The sequence below is a fragment of the Balaenoptera acutorostrata genome, chromosome 11, assembly GCF_949987535.1.
Source record: "Balaenoptera acutorostrata chromosome 11, mBalAcu1.1, whole genome shotgun sequence".
Lineage (NCBI taxonomy): Eukaryota > Metazoa > Chordata > Mammalia > Artiodactyla > Balaenopteridae > Balaenoptera > Balaenoptera acutorostrata.
The window spans coordinates 41464985-41485712 of record NC_080074.1 but is presented as its reverse complement, the minus strand read 5'-3'; the positions used below and the strand labels follow the sequence as shown (position 1 = coordinate 41485712).

General features: G+C 35.8%; 1 protein-coding gene across 16 annotated transcripts in view; it reads left to right on the top strand.

Annotated features, from left to right (window-relative positions):
- NAV3 (neuron navigator 3) overlaps positions 1 to 20728 on the top strand; it is a 1137481-nt gene that overhangs the window by 1085285 nt on the left and 31468 nt on the right. For 10 of the 16 annotated variants that reach the window (XM_057557682.1, XM_057557696.1, XM_057557683.1 and 7 more), the window contains 5 exons: positions 10403 to 10514; positions 15843 to 15964; positions 17255 to 17356; positions 17638 to 17810; positions 19381 to 19534. In XM_057557682.1, the coding sequence (XP_057413665.1) occupies positions 10403 to 10514; positions 15843 to 15964; positions 17255 to 17356; positions 17638 to 17810; positions 19381 to 19534 (663 nt within the window). Of the gene's footprint in view, positions 1 to 10402; positions 10515 to 15842; positions 15965 to 16936; positions 16958 to 17254; positions 17357 to 17637; positions 17811 to 19380; positions 19535 to 20728 lie in introns of all 16 variants that reach the window. The other 6 variants (XM_057557697.1, XM_057557685.1, XM_057557684.1 and 3 more) reach the window with 2 other exon arrangements.

The following is a 20728-nucleotide window of genomic DNA, read 5'->3' as shown; positions in this document are numbered from 1 at the left end:
GATAAGAATCCTGCAAATCTATATTTTTATGAATGAAATTTTTACACAACTACTGCTAAATCCTTGCAGATTTACTACGGCTATATACTCATTGATAATTAGAAGACTTTCAAATCACTTCCTTATATCTGTAGTGCCAGAGGCAATTAGAACATATGTTAAGGTGTGGTAGGTTAGTCTTGTTAGAAGGTCAGAGCATGACAGAGGAATATATTTTTGTTTGAGTAGTGGAGCTCAGATGTTGATTCTATGCTAACTATAAAGTCTAAGGTTTGCTCATTCTTACCTCTGTGAAACTACTGTTTTGGATGACTAGATGAATAGACACTTAAATGTTAAAACTTAGAAAATTCAAAACCAACTCTCTGGAAATAGATAATGTAGAAGCTAAAATTTTAGTTGAATTGGGTCTTTACATTAACTCCTAGTTCAGGTTAAATATTTATCATCTAGAAGTGTTTTTAAAAATTTATCACTAGACTCAGAAAATACATTCATTAGCCTTTTAGGGCATAGGATAATTTGAATCTGTAAGTTACTTATTGATTCAAGTTACTTATGCTACTGAGGTTTGATGAATTCAGTTCATTTAGTTAGAACCAGGGCTGGCCAGGTTCTTTCAGCAGAAAACTTCACAAAATTTCAAGACACATACAAGGGGTTGGAGAGTGGGGTGTGTTCAAAAAAACTATAGCTAGATAATGTGAGATTAACTGTGTCAGTATGAGGAAGCAAAAGACTGGTTTAGTGGAAAAATTTTAAGAGCCTTGCCTAGAAGGTCAAGTAGAAGGTCAGGCTGGTTGATGAGATTTGTTGCCAAGCTGTGAGATTCTCAATAAGGCCTGTGTCCAGGAGAAATTTGGAAAGAGGTCAGATGTAGTTAGGAAGTTAAGTTGGAAAAACACGGAGCAACGCCAGTATTATGACACAATATTTGATCATTTGATCACTTTATTTTGAAGCATTTCAAGTCTGACCTTGATAGCTTGTTTAGCCTCAGAGACATGTACAAAACAATTAGAAGAGATACTGACTCCATCCAGCCTCTTTTACACAAGAAACTCACATGGACTACATTACTGGAATCTCACGTGGTCAGCCTATGTTTGGGGCATCGTTATCTTGAATGGCTCATTGTAGGTAAATGAAATTTGAGTTCGGTTCTCATGTTTTAAAGTATCATTTTTGAAAAGTGGAAAATATCAATAAAATATTATCTGATCATCTTATTCCCAAGACCCTCTGCAGAGTTAGTCCAGCCCCAGTCTTCTCTTTGGGAGAAGAGTAGGAAACTGAAAACTGCTAAATTAGAGGAACAGACTTCAAATTCATCTCTTGATTGTATCTACATTTTCCAGATTCTTTCTGAAGGTTTAATAAGGATTCTCAAAACTTAAGTTATCTTCTATTAGGTCACCTTTAAAATGAAAAGACTATGTGAAAATATTTCAGATTATCAAACGATTTTATAGTTGCTTATCTCTAGAACTCACTTCTAATTATTTTTCTAATCCACACTCCCTGCCACGGCTAAAACTAAAGCAGGGAGTCCATAGTTGTCCTTGGCGGCAGCACTGCAAGCTCCATGAATTATAGACATCTTAGAGACTATGTACCTTAAAAATAAATGTGAGCAATCAACTATAATTACAAAGGGGAAAAAAGGAAGGCGAGAAATAAACTATTTAGAAATTTCTGTCTCAGTCCAGTTTTCATTCTAAAATGCTTAATATTCATCATTATACACTTTTGGAAAAGAGAGGAAGGAAAACCCACTTTGTTGCCATCCAAAGGAAGTGATTTCACTGATTTAGCCACATTGAGACTTTCAGTTTATAATGAATAATAAAGTTATTGATGTTTTTAGTATATAGCATCCTAAGTGATCAGACACCCTCTTGTTAAAATATGCAGTAGAGTTGAAGTTTTACATCATTCTTTGAAGGGAAGAAACACCGTTTAACATAGACCAGACATTTGAACAAAATCGTGCCAAGATTTACTGAGATCAGATCATAAATCAGGTGAAAAGATAAACTCTTCGACAGCTAAATAAGCTGAATGCATTAAATGGTCTGGATGCATAAAGAAGGAACCTGTTCTTTTTTCCTCAAAGGAAAACTAAGAAGTGTCATGTGGATGGAGACATGTCACCATGGCCCTTAAGGGTGAAGGATATTCAAAGCACAGGAGGAAATCACATGGAAAGACTCAGAGAAAGAGATAGTGCTAGTTTGAATGATGGTGAGGGTGGATCTCATTAACTGAAGTAAGAAAAAAGGAAGGGACTTCTGCAGATATGGAGAGATAACTACTTCAGGTTTAACAGACTATCAGTGTAGAATTTAACTATCTTTTTTTTTTAATTTTTAAATTTAATTTTATTTATTTTTTTATACAGTAGGTTCTTATTAGTCATCAATTTTATATACATCAGTGTATACATGTCAATCCCAATCGCCCAATTCATCACACCACCACCACCACCCCCCCGCTGCTTTCCCCCCTTGGTGTCCATACGTTTGTTCTCTACATCTGTGTCTCAATTTCTGCCCTGAAAACCAGTTCATCAGTACCATTTTTCTAGGTTCCACATATATGCGTTAATATACGATATTTGTTTTTCTCTTTCTGACTTACTTCACTCTGTATGACAGTCTCTGGATCCATCCATGTCTAAACAAATGACCCAATTTCATTCCTTTTTATGGCTGAGTAATATTCCATTGTATATATGTACCACATCTTTATCCACTTAGCTGTCGGTGGGCATTTAGGTTGCTTCCATGACCTGGCTATTGTAAATAGTGCTGCAATGAACATTGGGGTGCATGTGTCTTTTTGAATTATGGTTTTCTCTGGGTATATGCCCAGTAGTGGGATTGCTGGATCATATGGTAATTCTATTTTTAGTTTTTTAAGGAACCTCCATTCTGTTCTCCATAGTGGCTGTATCAATTTACATTCCCACGAACAGTGCAAGAGGGTTCCCTTATCTCCACACCCTCTCCAACATTTGTTGTTTGTAGATTTTCTGATGATGTCCATTCTAACTGGTGTGAGGTGATACCTCATTATAGTTTTGATTTGCATTTCCCTAGTAATTAGTGATGTTGAGCAGCTTTTCATGTGCTTCTTGGCCATCTGTATGTCTTCTTTGGAGAAATGTCTATTTAGGTCTTCTGCCCATTTTTGGATTGGGTTGTTTGTTTTTGTATTATTGAGCTGCATGAGCTGTTTATATATTTTGGAGATTAATCCTTTGTCTGTTGATTCATTTGCAAATATTTTCTCCCGTTCTGAAGGTTGTCTCTTCATCTTGTTTATGGTTTCCTTTGCTGTGCAAAAGCTTTGAAGTTTCATTAGGTCCCATTTGTTTATTTTTGTTTTTATTTCCATTACTCTAGGAGGTGGATCAAAAAAGATCTTGCTGTGATTTATGTCAAAGAGTGTTCTTCCTATTTTTTCCTCTAAGAGTTTTATAGTGTCCGGTCTTACATGTAGGTCTCGAATCCATTTTGAGTTTATTTTTGTGTATGGTGTTAGGGAGTGTTCTAATTTCATTCTTTTACATGTAACTGTCCAGTTTTCCCGGCACCACTTATTGAAGAGACTGTATTTTTTCCATTGTATATCCTTGCCTCCTCTGTCATAGATTAGTTGACCATAGGTGCGTGGGTTTATCTCTGGGCTTTCTATCTTGTTCCATTGATCTATGTTTCTGTTTTTGTGCCAGTACCGTATTGTTGATTACTGTAGCTTTGTAATATAATCTGAGGTCAGGGAGTCTGATTCCTTCAGCTCCGTTTTCTTCCCTCAAGACTGCTTTGGCTATTCGGGGTCTTTTGTGTCTCCATACAAATTTTAAGATGATTTGTTCTAGTTCCATAAAAAATGCCATTGGTAATTTGATAGGGATTGCATTGAATCTGTAGATTGCTTTGGGTAGTATAGTCATTTTCACAATGTTGATTCTTCCAATCCAAGAACATGGTATATCTCTCCATCTGTTGGTATCATCTTTAATTTCTTTCATCAGTGTCTTATAGTTTTCTGCATACAGGTCTTCTGTCTCCCTAGGTAGGTTTATTCCTAGGTATTTTATTCTTTTTGTTGCAATGGTAAATGGGAGTGTTCCCTTAATTTCTCTTTCAGATTTTTCATCATTAGTGTATAGGAATGCAAGAGATTTCTGTGCATTCATTTTGTATCTTGCAACTTTACCAAATTCACTGATTAGCTCTAGTAGTTTTCTGGTGGCATCTTTAGGATTCTGTATGTATACTATCATGTCATCTGCAAACAGTGACAGTTTTACTTCTTCTTTTCCAATTTGTATTCCTTTTATTTCTTTTTCTTCTCTGATTGCCGTGGCTAGGACTTCCAAAACTATGTTGAATAATAGTGGCGAGAGTGGACATCCTTGTCTCATTCCTGACCTTAGAGGAAATGCTTTCAGTTTTTCACCATTGAGAATGATGTTTGCTGTGGGTTTGTCATATATGGCCTTTATTATGTTGAGGTAGGTTCCCTCTAAGCCCACTTTCTGGAGAGTTTTTATCATAAATCGGTGTTGAATTTTGTCAAAAGCCTTTTCTGCATCTATTGAGATGATCATATGGTTTTTTTTTTTTTTTAATTTTTTTTTATAGCTACTTTATTTTTTTTTTTTTTTTTTTTTTTTTTTTTTAAATTTATTTATTTATTTATTTATGGCTGTGTTGGGTCTTCGTTTCTGGGCGAGGGCTTCCTCCCGTTGCGGCAAGCGGGGGCCACTCTTCATCGCGGTGCGCGGGCCTCTCACTATCGCGGCCTCTCTTGTTGCGGAGCACAGGCTCCAGACGCGCAGGCTCAGCAACCGTGGCTCACGGGCCCAGCCGCTCCGCGGCATGTGGGATCTTCCCAGACCAGGGCTCGAACCCGTGTGCCCTGCATTGGCAGGCAGATTCTCAACCACTGCGCCACCAGGGAAGCCCTATAGCTACTTTATTTATTTATTTATTTATTTTTGGCTGTGTTGGGTCTTCGGTTCGTGCGAGGGCCCTCTCTGGTTACGGCAAGTGGGGGCCACTCTTCATCGCGGTGCGGGGACCGCTCTTCATCGCGGTGCGCGGGCCTTTCACTATCGCGGCCCCTCCCGTTGCGGGGCACAGGCTCCAGACGCGCAGGCTCAGTAGTTGTGGCTCACGGGCCCAGCCGCTCCGTGGCATGTGGGATCCTCCCAGACCAGGGCTCGAACCCGTGTCCCCTGCATTAGCAGGCAGATTCTCAACCACTGCGCCACAAGGGAAGCCCCGATCATATGGTTTTTATTCTTCAATTTGTTAATATGGTGTATCACATTGATTGATTTGGGTTTATTGAAGAATCCTTGCATCCCTGGGAGAAATCGCACTTGATCGTGGTGTATGATCCTTTTAATGTGTTGTTGGATTCTGTTTGCTAGTATTTTGTTGAGGATTTTTGCATCTATATTCATCAGTGATATTGATCTGTAATTTTCTTTTTTTGTAATATCTTTGTCTGGTTTTGGTATCAGGGTGATGGTGGCCTCATAGAATGAGTTTGGGAGTGTTCCTTCCTCTGCAAGTTTTTGGAGGAGTTTGAGAAGGATGGGTGTTAGCTCTTCTCTAAATGTTTGATAGAATTCACCTGTGAAGCCATCTTGTCCTGGACTTTTGTTTGTTGGAAGATTTTAAATCACAGTTTCAATTTCATTACTTGTGATTGGTCTGTTCATATTTTCTATTTCTTCCTGGTTCAGTCTTGGAAGGTTATACCTTTCTAAGAATTTGTCCATTTCTTCCAGGATGTCCATTTTTTTGGCATACAGTTGCTTGTAGTAGTCTCTTAGGATGCTTTGTGCTTCTGCGGTGTCTCTTGTAACTTCTTTTTCACTTCTAATTTTACTGATTTGAGTCCTCTCCCTCTTTTTCTTGATGAGTCTGGCTAATGGTTTATCAATTTTGTTTATCTTCTCAAAGAACCAGCTTTTAGTCTTTTTCATCTTTGCTATTGTTTTCTTTGTTTCTATTTCATTTATTTCTGCTCTGATCTTTATGATTTCTTTCCTTCTACTAACTTTGGGTTTTCTTTGTTCTTCTTTCTCTAGTTCCTTTAGGTGTAAGGTTAAGATTGTTTATTTGAGATTTTTCTTGTTTCTTGAGGTAGCCTTGTATAGCTATAAACTTCCGTCTTAGAACTGCTTTTGCTGCATCCCATAGGTTTTGGATCGTCGTGTTTTCATTGTCATTTGTCTCTAGGTATTTTTTGATTTCCTCTTTGATTTCTTCAGTGATCACTTGGTTATTTAGTAACGTATTGTTTAGCCTGCATGTGTTTGTGTTTTTTACATTTTTTTTCCTGTAATTCATTTCTAATCTCATAGCATTGTGGTCAGAAAAGATGCTTGATATGATTTCAATTTTCTTAAATTTACTGAGGCTTCATTGTGACCCAGGATGTGATCTATCCTAGAGAATGTTCCATGCACACTTGAGAAGAAAGTGTAATCTGCTGTTTTTGGATGGAATGTCCTATAAATATCAATTAAATATATCTGGTCTATCGTGTCATTTAAAGGTTCTATTTCCTTATTTTTTCATTTTGGATCATCTGTCCATTGGTGTAAGTGAGGTGTTAAATTCCCCTACTATTATTGTGTTACTGTCAATTTCCTCTTTTATAGCTGTTAGCAGTTGCCTTATGTATTGAGGTGCTCCTATGTTGGGTGCATATATATTTATAATTGTTATATCTTCTTCTTGGATTGATCCCTTGATCATTATGTAGTGTCCTTCCTTGTCTCTTGTAACATTCTCTATTTTAAAATCTATTTTATCTGATGTGAGTATTGCTACTCCAGCTTTCTTTTGATTTCCATTTGCATGGAATATCTTTTTCCATCCCCTCACTTTCAGTCTGTATGTGTCCCTAAGTCTGAAGTGGGTCTCTTGTAGACAGCATATATAAGGGTCTTGTTTTTGTATCCATTCAGCAAGCCTGTGTCTTTTGGTTGGAGCATTTAATCCATTCACATTTAAGGTAATTATCAATATGTATGTTCCTATGACCATTTTGTTAATTGTTTTGGGTTTGTTTTTGTAGGTCCTTTTCTTCTCTTGTGTTTCCCACTTAGAGAAGTTCCTTTAGCATTTGTTGTAGAGATGGTTTGGTGGTGCTGAATTCTCTTAGCTTTTGCTTGTCTGTAAAACTTTTGATTTCTCTGTTGAATCTGAATGAGATCCTTGCTGGGTAGAGTAATCTTTGTTGTAGGTTTTTCCCTTTCATCACTTTAAATATGTCATGCCACTCCCTCCTGGCTTGTAGAGTTTCTGCTGAGAAATCAGCTGTTAACCTTATGGGAGTTCCCTTGTATGTTATTTGTCATTTTTCCCTTGCTGCTCTCAATAATTTTTCTTTGTCTTTAATTTTTACCAAGTTGATTACTATGTGTCTCGGCATGTTTCTCCTTGGGTTTATCCTGTATGGGACTCACTGCGCTTCCTGGACTTGGGTGGCTATTTCCTTTCCCATGTTAGGGAAATTTTCGACTATAATATCTTCAGATATTTTCTCGGGTCCTTTCTGTCTCTCTTCTCCTTCTGGGACCCCTATAATGTGAATGTTGTTGTGTTTAATATTGTCCCAGAGGTCTCTTAGGCTGTCTTCATTTCTTTTCATTCTTTTTTCTTTATTCTGTTCCACAGCAGTGAGTTCCACCATTCTGTCTTCCAGGTCACTTATCCGTTCTTCTGCCTCAGTTTTTCTGCCATTGATTCCTTCTAGTGTAGTTTTCCTTTCAGTTATTGTATTGTTCATCTCTGTTTGTTTGTTCTTTAATTCTTCTAGGTCTTTGTTAAACATTTCTTGCATCTTCTCCATCTTTGCCTCCATTCTTTTTCTGAGGTCCTGGATCATCTTCACTATCGTTATTCTGAATTCTTTTTCTGGAAGGTTGCCTAGCTCCACTTCATTTAGTTTTTTTTCTGGGGTTTTATCTTGTTCCTTCAACTGGTACATAGCCCACTGCCTTGTCATCTAGTCTTTCTGTGAATGTGGTTTTGTTTCACAGGCTGCAGGATTGTAGTTCTTCTTGCTTAACTATCTTTTTAATTAAAGACAATTTATACTTACAAAGTTCTCCAAAAGAACTGATCATCTGAATTTGGCTAAACTAATTTTTTCATAGATGTGATTTTCCCACATTATATAACAAATATATTTCTTACTTAGTTATTCTTCCTTTGGGTTTATTGTGCCACGCTGAGTAACAACTACCCTGCTAATATCTGTTGTTGTTAAAAATATACTTAAAATTTTAGAAAGTGATCATTCTTCTATTTCATTAAGCACAGTTTTCTGAAAAATCAATATTACCTGGACATTTTACTTCTAATTAAAAAAAAAAAAAGTTTTTAGAAGAGATTTCTCTAGAAAAGAGTAGAATTTTGACAGTAAAATAAGTCAGCCAACACGTAAAATTAAGCTAAAATTTTAGACATTTGCATGAGGTTCCAGTTTCATTTTTCCTCTTTAAACCTACGGACAAATGTTTTAGCAGATTTTTAATCCAAAGTACAAACACTATTGATTTTAAATTCAAGGATGAAAGTTTGACTTTATTTAAAATTTAACATTCATCTTAGTCTATATGTTGTAAAATTAACTACTTAAATTATGTGTGATTCACTAAGTATGCACTATAGGTATTCTTTTGTGAATAAATTCCTGGTAAAAGCAGAATGGATTTCCAATAAATATTTTATCACTTGGGAGATTTATTTAAATGGGAAGTAGATTCAGTTTTGGTACAATTATCTATTACTAGTTGGGCAAGGGACAGAATATAGATAAAACTTGGAGAGACTGAGAAATTATGATGAATTGTATTTGAATTTGTCATGGTATTGGCAGTTTTCACAAACATGTTCTTTTTCCTTTATGATAAATAAATGCAAATGAAATTATACTCAAGTATTTGAAGATCCATCTGTGAATCCAGGAGGTCACTACTGATTTTCTATTATGAGATTCTTTGACTTATAAGCTATTAAAAGTCTATAAGAGGGTTTGTTTTTTAAAAATACCTAACTGTCCTCTATCAGGAATATGCCAGATACTCAAAGAAGATAGATATATGAGGTGCCAAGTATCTATTCCGAACTTGGATATCGTTTCAGTTAGCACCGTCTATCTTTTTTTTTTAAAAAGTGTCTAAGGCTGGAATAGTCATTGGACATTCTCATGTATGAAGCAGTTTCCTGCAGAGGCAGTTGTCATGGTCCTGCCTTTTTTCGTATATACTGGGAGACATTAAGTAGGGATAAACTGCTTACCATGGAGTGAAGAACCCAAGCCTGATTCTTTGGCTTTCTGCCAAAAAAGAAAATGGAGAAAATGATGAATGACAAACAGGTTATGGAGGAATTCTACCCCCCACCCCAGAGGCTGACAAGAATTCTAATTTTTAGGATTGCTATCACTGCCAAGGAGGATACTCCTTGTTTTTGTGCTCCTGATGGAAATATTGCTTCTGCTGAAACAGCACTCTAGTTCCTTGTTGTGTTGGTGCTGTTATCTTATCTTCCTAATAGTGAGTCCTTTATTTCTGGTAAAGATATTCATTTAAATAACTATGGGAGGTCAAATTTATACACGGATTTTCGTTGAGACATAGCTTAAAATTACCCTAATTCAATAAGAAAATAGGTGTTTTATAAAAATTTGATTTGTAAGCTTTTTAAATAATTTAACTATTTTAAGGACTATATTTCTATTCACTTTTTTAAAATTCCTGTATTGCTTTGGCTTGGTGAAACTAGATCTTCATACTAGGAATTCTGTTGGTTGAAAAGTGCCAGAATCTAGGATGACATATGGCATTTAATAGGAGTGAGTTAGGAATTAATTCCAGGTTTTGTTCTTGAATATAAAGAATCTATTTCCTAAGTGCAAAATAAATGAGAAAATCTAAAATCACTCATTTGACAAAAACTCAGGGTTTCCAGTTAACAGTAAATGCAATATGATGTACCAATGCAATAATAGTATTTATGTAATATAATCATGGGTAGTATTAATAAGTTTGGTATCTAAAATGAGCAGTGTGATATCTTGCTTTATGTGGTACTGGTCAGCTCTGGGTACCACCCTTTTAAAGAAATAAAGACTGTTCAGATCACATTTATAAGAGAATAACCAAGACATTATTTTTTAATTCTCTATTGCATTTGCCTTCTTACATTTACAAGTAAGAGGTTGTAAGACACAACTTGAAAGGTCAGCCACGCATCTAACTCTACCAGGACATTAGCACTACATAAAATCAAACTCATTTGATAGTGAGCTATGAATAAGAATCTTTTACTTTTAAAGGTCCTAAATTCTGTTCGTTTCACAGGAGTCTGAACTGATCGAACTAAGAGAAACCATTGAAATGCTGAAGGCCCAGAACTCTGCTGCCCAGGCAGCCATTCAGGGAGCACTCAACGGTCCAGACCACCCTCCCAAAGGTATGTTTAGAAATCTTGCCATTTTTCATCCAATCTGCTAGGAATCTATTTTTATTTATTAATTAGAGCAAAGCTGCTTTTACTCAGTTGCACTGCCTTTTATAATATATCAATATAAGTTGCTACTAATGCAGTCAGAATCTCAGAATTTAAGAACAGTAGGCTTCAGTATCAAACTGACCTTAAGGGAATTGCTTCTACAGTCCAACACTTTTCTCTCCACTTGATTTGGTGAAGGTGGGTCTGAGGAGGTTGATTAATGTATTCATAGCTACCTTCAAGCAAAACAAACCTGGGAAGGAGTATGAAAATCTAGATCTGTATGTAAAAATACAATAATCAATATGGTGAAGTAGTGGATACTGGGAGCAACTCGTCCTGGGTGGGGGCAATAAAAAGGTACTTTTCTGTAGAGAACTTAAAATAACAGTAAGAAAATAGACTAAAAGTTGGTGTGTTTTTAATTATTACTATGCTTCAACAATTGGAAACAATGATAAAATAATCTTCTCTGCCACTACCCCACTTCTTAGATTGCCACTGAAGAAATACTCTGTGATAATGTCATGTCATTTTTTTCTTTACATAGGTTCTACTTATTCCTATTCTGACTCTTTTCAGTAGCATTCAATATGCTCAACTCTTTACCAGCTGAAAAATGTTTTCCTAAATCCTGAGTGCTCTGTCATCTCTCTTCGCATTTCCAGATGAATTTTGGGAAAGTTTGATGGAATCATTCATTGTCTTCAACATCCAGTTACACTTCAGACCACGGGAGTGTGGTTTCTCTTTCCACTACTCCACCAAAACTGTTCTCTCCATCATCAATAATGACTTAGATGACTCTAAATCCAGTACAACATTTAAAATTCTTATTGTATTTGTTGTGCAAATAGCATTTGATGCTGATGTCCACTGCATCCTACTTGAAACATTCACTTCTTCTAATGCTCATGACATCCACATTCTCAGTTTTTCTTCTGCTCCTTTGAAATTTCTTTCACAGTTTCTCTTATAGATTCACTCGTTTGTATGCATTTGTTAAATGTTGATGTGTCTTAGAACGCAGTCCTAAACTGTCTTCCTTTATGACTTTTTACATTATGATTCTCTTCATCCTATCTAAAATTTTGTACAAGCTCATCTAGCACTCTACCTATAATTATTATTTATGTGTTGATAACTGTCAAATATATCTCTCCAGGGCAGGCTTGTCTCTTGAGTTACAGAGCTGTATATCTAGCTGCCAAAGAGAAAACTCCATTAGGTTATCTTTGGATGTCTGTTTGTCACCTGAAAGTCAACATCTCCAAATTTGAACTTATCTTCTTCCTTCTCAGACCTGCTTTGCCTTCAGTGTTCCTTTCTCAGTAAACAGCATCACCATCCTTCCATATGGCCAGAAATCCTCCTCTTCTTACACAGTAAATCACTAAGTTCTATTGATTCCATCCATTAAATATATCTTGTTCCCTTTTCTCTCATCCTGCTCTCACCATTCCTCATATCTCCCCTGAACTATGACCACAAACTCCTAAATCTTAAGGAGCCTTCCTGCTCTTCATCTTTCACCTCCTTATGCCATTCTTCACACTGAGACCAGAGCAGTTGTCTAACAATATATATTTAACAGGTATCCCATTGCCTTTAGATGAAATACTAACTCCTTAACATGACATAATCTCTCTTCGCCAGCTTCATTCATTCAACAAGTATTTATTGATATTACCATTTATGTGCTAGACACTGTTCTAGACCTTATGTCTTGCTATTTTGTCGTGTTGTGTATTTCATATTTCAGCTATCCAGAACTTCTTTCAGTTCTTCAGAAGTTCTTTATATATTCTCTTTATTCTACTTGGAACTTTCTACCCTGTTTGTTCAGCATAAAAACTGTTTGAGATCTTGCAAGAGTTAGCCTAAACATGCCTCCTTGTCTCCTAAACTATATGAGGTCCCTCTGTGATATGTTTCTGGAAATAACTGTACTTCCCTCATCAAAATTTGCATTAAGACACTTTAGTGCCTTAATTTGTTTGTGGTCTGCCTTTTCTGGTCGATGGCAGGGTGGTCTGTTTTCTTAATCCTTAATCCTGGCCTTAATGATGGCTTGCACATAAAAGGGGCTTATTCAAATTTTATAGAAAGGACTAATACAATTTTTAAAAACTTGAAATTTAACTTATAGGAAAACAGTTATATAAAGTGAGATATACTTAAATTGAAGGACAAACTAGTTCTCTAGGGGCTACTTCTGTTAAGAATTTAACAACTTTCCATGTGGGGGAGTTAATTTATATGTGGCATGGAAAATTACTGCATATTTAAAGCTTATCTTAGAGCTATAATAAAGCAGCTTATGTTCTAAATCTTCGTGTCAGTAAATAGGTCCAGAAGGGATTTAAAAAGGCTTAATCCTTTCTTTACCACAGTACAAGTCACTGAAGTAAAACTTTCTGGAAAGATTCCTTTTATCTCAGGCAACAGGTAGCTTAATATATCTACTAGAATTGAAAAATAGGAATTCCTTTGCTCAGAAATGTGGGAGGGATACCTAAAATGAACAAAATGATAACAGTTAATATTCAACTTGGCCAAGAAAGATTAAAAAATAATTTTATAAGATTTAAAACTAACAAAAACAAATAGTTATAAAGGATTGAATGTATATAGAATATTCAGATTGTGTTTCTGTAGTATTAAAACTCATATCAAGGCATATTGTAAATATTTAGAGAAGAGCATTCCAGGAGGGTCTTGAGTCAGAAAAGAGATTAGTGCCTTTATGGAACTGATACAAGGAAGATAATGACCAAAGGTAAAGTAAGTAGAACCAGGCTGGAGAGATAAATACTGACCAGATTACTGAGGAAACTTCAGGCCATATTTAAGAGTTGAAATGTTTTCTATTCTTATTAAAATGGAAATCTATTGGGAAGTCTCAGGTAAGGGAGTGATGATGAGGTTTTTCTTTAAAAAGATTTCTCTAACTATGGTTTGTAGAATGGTTTGAAGGTGAGTTGGACAGCTGTTCTTTCTTAGAGCAGGTAGGTGATGGTGGTGGCTTGAACTAGAACAGTGACGGTGCAGAAGGTGGAAAGTGGAAAATGAATGAATGAATAAACATATAACTGAAATAGATATTTTTAAAATAAGCTTCTCCATTCATTCAGATTGTTGATATTCATTTGGTCAGCCATTCTTTACTGAGCTCTGCAATGCCACATGTACTCAATCAGATACTTACAAACACTAGAAAAGAATTGCCAGAGAAAAGTAAAATGCATTCCCTTCATTCCATGGTATTATTGAAATTATGCCCTTGCCAATCTTTATTGGAAATGCGGTCATAATTGAACATAACTAAAACCTCCAAGGACTACTTTTGACCTACGATTACAAGAATTTACCTATCTTTTTAAAATTTGGGATTACTTGAAGTCAAATATAATTTATTAATTCTGGATATAATAAAAACTCTGGAATACTTTAACGCTTAATACATCTGTTTTATTTGTAAAAGTCAGTTATGAAGGGAAAAATAGCAAATACTAATCTTGTTCAGAAAAGCTTATAGCCAACTGTAGCAGAAATTTAAAACACAGATACCTACACATGTTCTTTTATTGCTTATTCATATAATTTCCATATTAGTTGATTAAAGGATACTGTGCTCCTTTATTGTTGAATCAAAACAACACACATAAATACCTTGATTTAGGTTTTGGTACTGGTAATGTTTTGGGCATGCAAAAACAGTAAATGTTCTCATCATTAAAAAAAAAAATACTCTTGGACCAAACTCTAGGGATTCTTAAAAACAGCTCTGTTTTTACCCTCCTGTAAAATTTTTCAGCATGGTTATTCTCTTAATGGAAAAATTAAAGTACTTATTGGTATGTATGTACATGAGATTAAGGATGGCGATATGTATATGCGTATTATACACCCACACATATACTTATTTATTGTATGTTTTGAAAGTAACCAGTTACAGTTCCATTGCCATCAGTCATTTTACTGTTAAATTAGTCAACTGCAAAGCTTTGATTACATACTATTATTTCTATGGGAACTTTTTGAAAGCTATATAATAATTTCTGACATCTTATAAGTTCCACTGAGATTTTTTTGCTTGGCTAATATGCATTGATACCAATTATATATGACAATAGAAATGGCCTAAAAGCATATTTGACCTTAAAATAATTTTATGAATTATTAGTGTCTCCGCTAACACTTAAGTTCACTGTGAGTAGAAATCATTTCAATTTTAATTTTAATGACTATAAATAAATCTTATAAGCTGATTGTATGGAGTAAGTGAATATGTTCAAAAAGTGATTTAGTATCAAATGGTATCCTCTTCAAAATATCTTATTATCTAGAGAAGCACTCCATGCTTTTTAGGAGTATATAGAGGTCATATCACCTGGCAATTAGTACAATAGACAGTAGGATACTTCTAAGTCTCAAGTTGGCTCCACTGTTTTTCAGCTATGTGACCACAGGGAAAATTTAATAATTACACTCATTTCAGTGGTTTGCTTTAAGAGTAAAATTAGATACTCCCAGAGCAGAGTAGTAAAAGCTCGCTTTATTATTACCTGTTATTATTGTTACTACTATTACTCTTCCACGTCATGGACAGGGGTTAGGGGTATGATGGAAGAATTGCACTGTATTAAGTATGATTTCTGTTTAGTTCACAAATGCAGTCTATCCACATTCTCTCTTGAGGACCTTCGCCCCATTGGCTCTTTGACCTTGGTCAGGTTACTTAACTTCTTTGCACTTCAGTTCCTCCATCTGTGGTATGAAATGCTTAGATGACTTGCAAGGTTTGTTTTGGCTCTAACAAGGTATGATTCCATGAAATGGAAAGTTAATATATTTGGCTTCGGTAGCTTTATTCGAAGGACAAATATTAAAAACACACAATTAATTATCATGCTATTAAGAGTTTCCTTTTACTCCATGGAACAAATCATTTGGAATAAATCATTTTGGAAGTGCTGTTTGATCCAGGTATTCAGTAAAAATCACTAGCATAGCAGTTCATTTTGGGACAAAACTCAGAATTCATTAAAACACCAGTGCTACAGACTTACTTGAGATTCCCATTGAATCTTAATACAGATAACCCAGTTAATTAAAGCAAATATGGTTGTACTTTTTAAGCTTATAAAACCAAAACTGCATTGAAATAATCTGTACAAAGCCATGTTGACATTTATTAGAGGACTTCCTCTCAGAAAGCCTAAAAGTCTTGTTTGTTCAGATTGCAAGTTTTTATGGGTAAACGTGATACTGTCTATCTGTGGCTAGATCTCCGCATCAGAAGACAGCATTCCTCCGAAAGCGTTTCTAGTATCAACAGTGCCACGAGCCATTCCAGTATTGGCAGTGGTAACGATGCTGACTCCAAGAAGAAGAAAAAGAAAAACTGGGTAAGCCATTAGCGTTCATCTAATTCAGAAGCTTATTACTGCACAGTGAGTCAGGCTTTTTCCTTTTGGGCTTTAGAGATCCACAGCAGTTTACAGTGTCTCATTCAAGTGACTGACACCTCAAAGGCTACTCTCGTCACCAAGATTAGGGCAGCATGGTGCTGAAGAGCAAACGTTTTGGAGTTGGCACTAACTAAACTTGGATTTGAATCCCAGCTTTGACACTTACTATTTGGATCTTAGGCAAGTGACTTCACCTTTTGGGGAGCCTTAATTTTCTCATCTGTAAAAATTGGATAATTAATACTGACTTTATAGAGATACTGTAAAGAAAAATAGGGTAGCATGTGTAAGTAAATGGCTCAGAGCAGGGGCTTACTGTGGAGGTAGAGATGAAGAAGAAGAAAAAGATGATGGTGATTCTGATGGTGGTGATGGTGGTGGTGCTGGTGGATGGAGGAAGTGGAGAAAAAATGGAATAAAAAAAGTAAAAGGGAAAGAAGAGACCTTGAAAGCCTCTCCACCCCTTGCATCAACAGGGTTTATAGTGTGAATAAAGTGTCACTGTATAAGAAATCAACTATATGTATTTTTACCAAAAGAACATAAGATAAATATAGAAATGTACTTTAACAGAACTGTCCCTTAAGTTTGCTAGAGATAGAATTTATGATATTAAGTAATTGCTGAAAAACTGAGGGGAAGATGCTATCACTGCAAAATGTTTAAAAACAATGAAGTAAAGGATTTCTTTTAATACCATGAAAGAAAAAAGTAGATTTTAAATAAGTAGAACTCTTGATGAAATCCAAAATACAACTAGCAGAGGATTTTACTGGAGTGCTTTCTGTAAATAATGAGAGAAATATCTTTTCTGTTTCAAAAAAATGTTTATGCAGGTAATATTTTAAAATACTGATCAGCCTTCATTCCCTTGATTTGTAATTCCACACTCTTTCATGTTTCTGCAAGGTGAACTCTAGAGGAAGTGAGGTGAATATAAACCATGGACAATTTGGCATGCATCTATAAAAATACCCACCCTTGGCATGAATGCTATTCATTTTGGCAGGAGGCTTTTATACCTTTTAAAAACAGATTACCTTGTATGTCTTTTCTTTGTGTCTTTTCATTTTAATCTCCAGTTTTAAAGAGAAGTAAAACTACTTTCTGAATAGCGCGGTAGGGCATACCAACTCTGGTTTCTCATAGTCCGGGAACTGAAAATTTGAATAGAAACTCACAATTAATGAAGTGTTAGGTGAATTTGATTTCATTTTGCTTTTTAAGTTTATATTGTCAGCAGGCCCTGACTTGATTGTAGCGCTAAAGCAGCCATTTAAAACAAATTGCCTTGAAGAGAGGAGCCTTCTGAACGGAGATCCCTTCAAGGTACTTCGTTTTAAATGAGTGCTCTGACAGCCATGCCCTTGACCCTGCACTGTTTAAAAGCCTTCCATGTTTGCGCTGCGCTGGATTAATACAAGAATAAAACAAAAACACAAAACACGGTATCTTTTTTTTTTTAGAGATACTGTGCTGCAGCTGTTAATCCTTTGCTTATACCTACTGACCCCAGGCAGTGGCTAGGATGGCACCTGCAAACTAACGGCCCAAAGCAAGATGCCCCCAGTGCAAATAGACAAGGAAGGTAATTTCTGTCCTTCTTGCAGCTGAGAAGCTCATTCAAACAAGCCTTTGGGAAGAAAAAGTCCACCAAGCCTCCATCCTCACATTCGGACATTGAAGAGCTTACTGATTCGTCCCTTCCAGCGTCCCCCAAGTTGCCCCACAATGCGGGTGACTGTGGGCCAGCCTCCATGAAGCCCTCGCAATCCGCCTCAGCGTAAGTCACTCCCTCTGCCGGTTGCGGAAGTATTTTGTTAAAGACAACTTCAGGCCAAGCCTAGATCTGTGTTCTAAATGGAACTGCAGCACCATCTCTGTACCGATTATTTTCAGATCTTCCTTAGGATAGCAGACAGCATTTGTTTCTCTTCTGCTTTCCATACATTAGAAATTGACCGTTCTTGATCTCATTCTCCCCTTTTCTAAGTTATTATTTTCGCTTCTTTTCACTTGCATTTGTCCGTGTATCTGTCTAACTGTGCATTAAATGCAGGTTACCCCTTGTCTGGCCACCAAAGAAACGGCAAAATGGCCCTGTGATCTACAAGCATAGATCCCGGTAAAATGGAGTGTGTTGCATGAAAACTGCAAAGATCCTGGTTCTAACCTAAGCAGTGTTCACTCTTGCTTCTTCTAAAATCACTCGCATGCATTTCAACAATGACTACCTTCTCTGTCCTCCTGTTTTGGAAGTAAAATTTGGTTTCCTCAAGCCAAACTTCAATCCTTTTTTCTTTAATTGTGTTAGATAATCTAGCATAGCATTTTTAAAATAGTATCCCACTAGTTGATGTTACAAGAAAGAATAAAACATTTAGAATGTAAAACATGTGCTCTGATAATTCTCTTTGTTCTATATACTATTTAAATGAGATCTCCTTGTGTGCCCAAGACAGTGGCTCACCCAGAATTCATATAAAGCAGGGCCACTAATAGAACCATTTAAGACCCTTGTACACCCTGTATAATTTCCTGACTTAGAGGAAAGAACATAGCACTATCATTTTGTGACCAGCAATTAGTCCTCACATTTTAAATGGAAAAGATATTCATTAACATAAAACAAATTCTTTTGACATACTTCCTACAAAGCTGTCTACAGAACAACAACAGGATATAATGTATATGACCTTCAAGCAGCCCCCAACTAGCCTGCCCATTTGGGTTGAAACCTGTGATTCAGTTTCATTAGCTGATCTCCTAAATCAGCTGAGCCTACCAGGAGGATTATATAACACTCATCCATTATTTAAATGTCCAAAACTAATCTCCCTGATTTATTTTCTACAATATTTATATTGAATTGTATCGTAACCTGAAAATAGTATTGTGGCAAATAAGGTTATTCTTTGCAAAATTTTACAAAACAAGAAATCAGCATTTTAAGGACATAATAACTTTGCTTTAAACAAATTTCATGTTGCAAATAGAGGCTCAAGTCTCTTGAAAAATGGTAGAATGAGATGTAGTAATATTATGACTTTTCAGCTCCATAAACAGCAACAAGGGAATTTTGAGGATCACTTTATATACAGTAAAGATAGATTGTTTTTAAACTTCAGAAAATAGGAAGAAAAGATTAAAAGAGACGGCTACTATTTTCAGTTTTGAACCTGTGAATGTACTACTGTTTGTAAAACTTTTTCCTTTTCTCTAGGTATTGCCAGCAGCAAATAATCTCTGTACCTGCTGGATAATATTGCAGTTCAGCTTTTAAAAGAAGCATTGCCTTTCGTAGTCCTCTGGCATCCCCCAACCACTGGTTTTGTGCTTGTTTCTTTCTTCAGGATCTGTGAATGCACAGAGGCTGAGGCAGAGATAATTCTGCAGCTGAAGAGTGAGCTCAGAGAAAAGGAATTAAAATTAACGGATATTCGGCTGGAGGCCCTCAGCTCTGCTCATCATCTCGATCAGATCCGGGAAGCCATGAACCGGATGCAGGTTGGTCTGAAAGCACCTTCAGGGAACAAACGGGAGAGATTTAAAATGCTGCTTATTCTCTTCTCTTAGTTATTATAAAAACAAATCTCACGTTTAAATCCTTTTTGGAAATACACTCTGTTTATTCAGTCTCTGCACCTCATTTCTCAATACTGGATGGAGAATTTTGTCAAATCCAGGTTTGGAAGTGGGAGTGCAAACTGGCCGGTTGCACTCAAGGACCATTGAAGGCACTGTATTAGTGATTGGATTCGCCGAGAGCTAAGGTTTTAGAGACACTACTACAGCCCTTGCTTCTTCACTTTTCCATGATTTACCCTTATGTTAACTTTTTCCTATTCTTTTGAAATCTGACTTTCAAACACCTTTACCTGTTTTCTATTGAAAAACAAACGTAATGAGGAATCAACAGAAATATAACACAAGCTTTCTAAATATGAAAGTAAGTGTGATGTAGAATGCCATCTGTAGAAGTAAAGCTTTTCTATTTTTTGGAAGCATCTGAAGGCTAAATTCAGAATCAGTCTGTGCTCAGACTAAGTTTTCATTTTATTATGGTCAACCCGTAATCACTTGGTACCACAGATGACTGAAATAGGAAAAGCTCATTGCTGAGCAGATTCATCTGCCAATGGATATATTCATCAATAGGCTTGTGTTGTTTTTATGAGCTTAGTGCCCCATTTTGAAGGAACAAAAACTTTTTCAGACGTTAGCTAGGATTCTGAAGTGGTAATTTTAAATCACCTTATTTATATTACTTTTGTTTTACTGTGGTTTTCAACTCTCCCTGAATTCAGAGTATTACAAATGGCATTATTTTCTATGAGATTTTAACATTACTTTCATTTAAAATTTTTTTTTTAAGTTTTTAAAAATTTTTTATTTTATTGAAGTATAGTTGATTTACAATGTCATGTTAGTTTCAGGTGTACAGCACAGTGATTCAGTTATATGTATATAACTGAATATATATATACATATATAGATTGATATATTCTTTTTCAGATTCTTTTCCCTCATAGGTTATTACAAAATATTGAGTATAGTTCCCTGTGCTATACAGTAGGTCCCTGTTGGTTATCTATTTTTATATATGTAGTAGTGTGTATGTTTACTTTTAAAATGAGAAATGGTATGAACTTTTCAATTATGTTATTCTTTTTTTTTTAAATTAATTAATTAATTTATTTA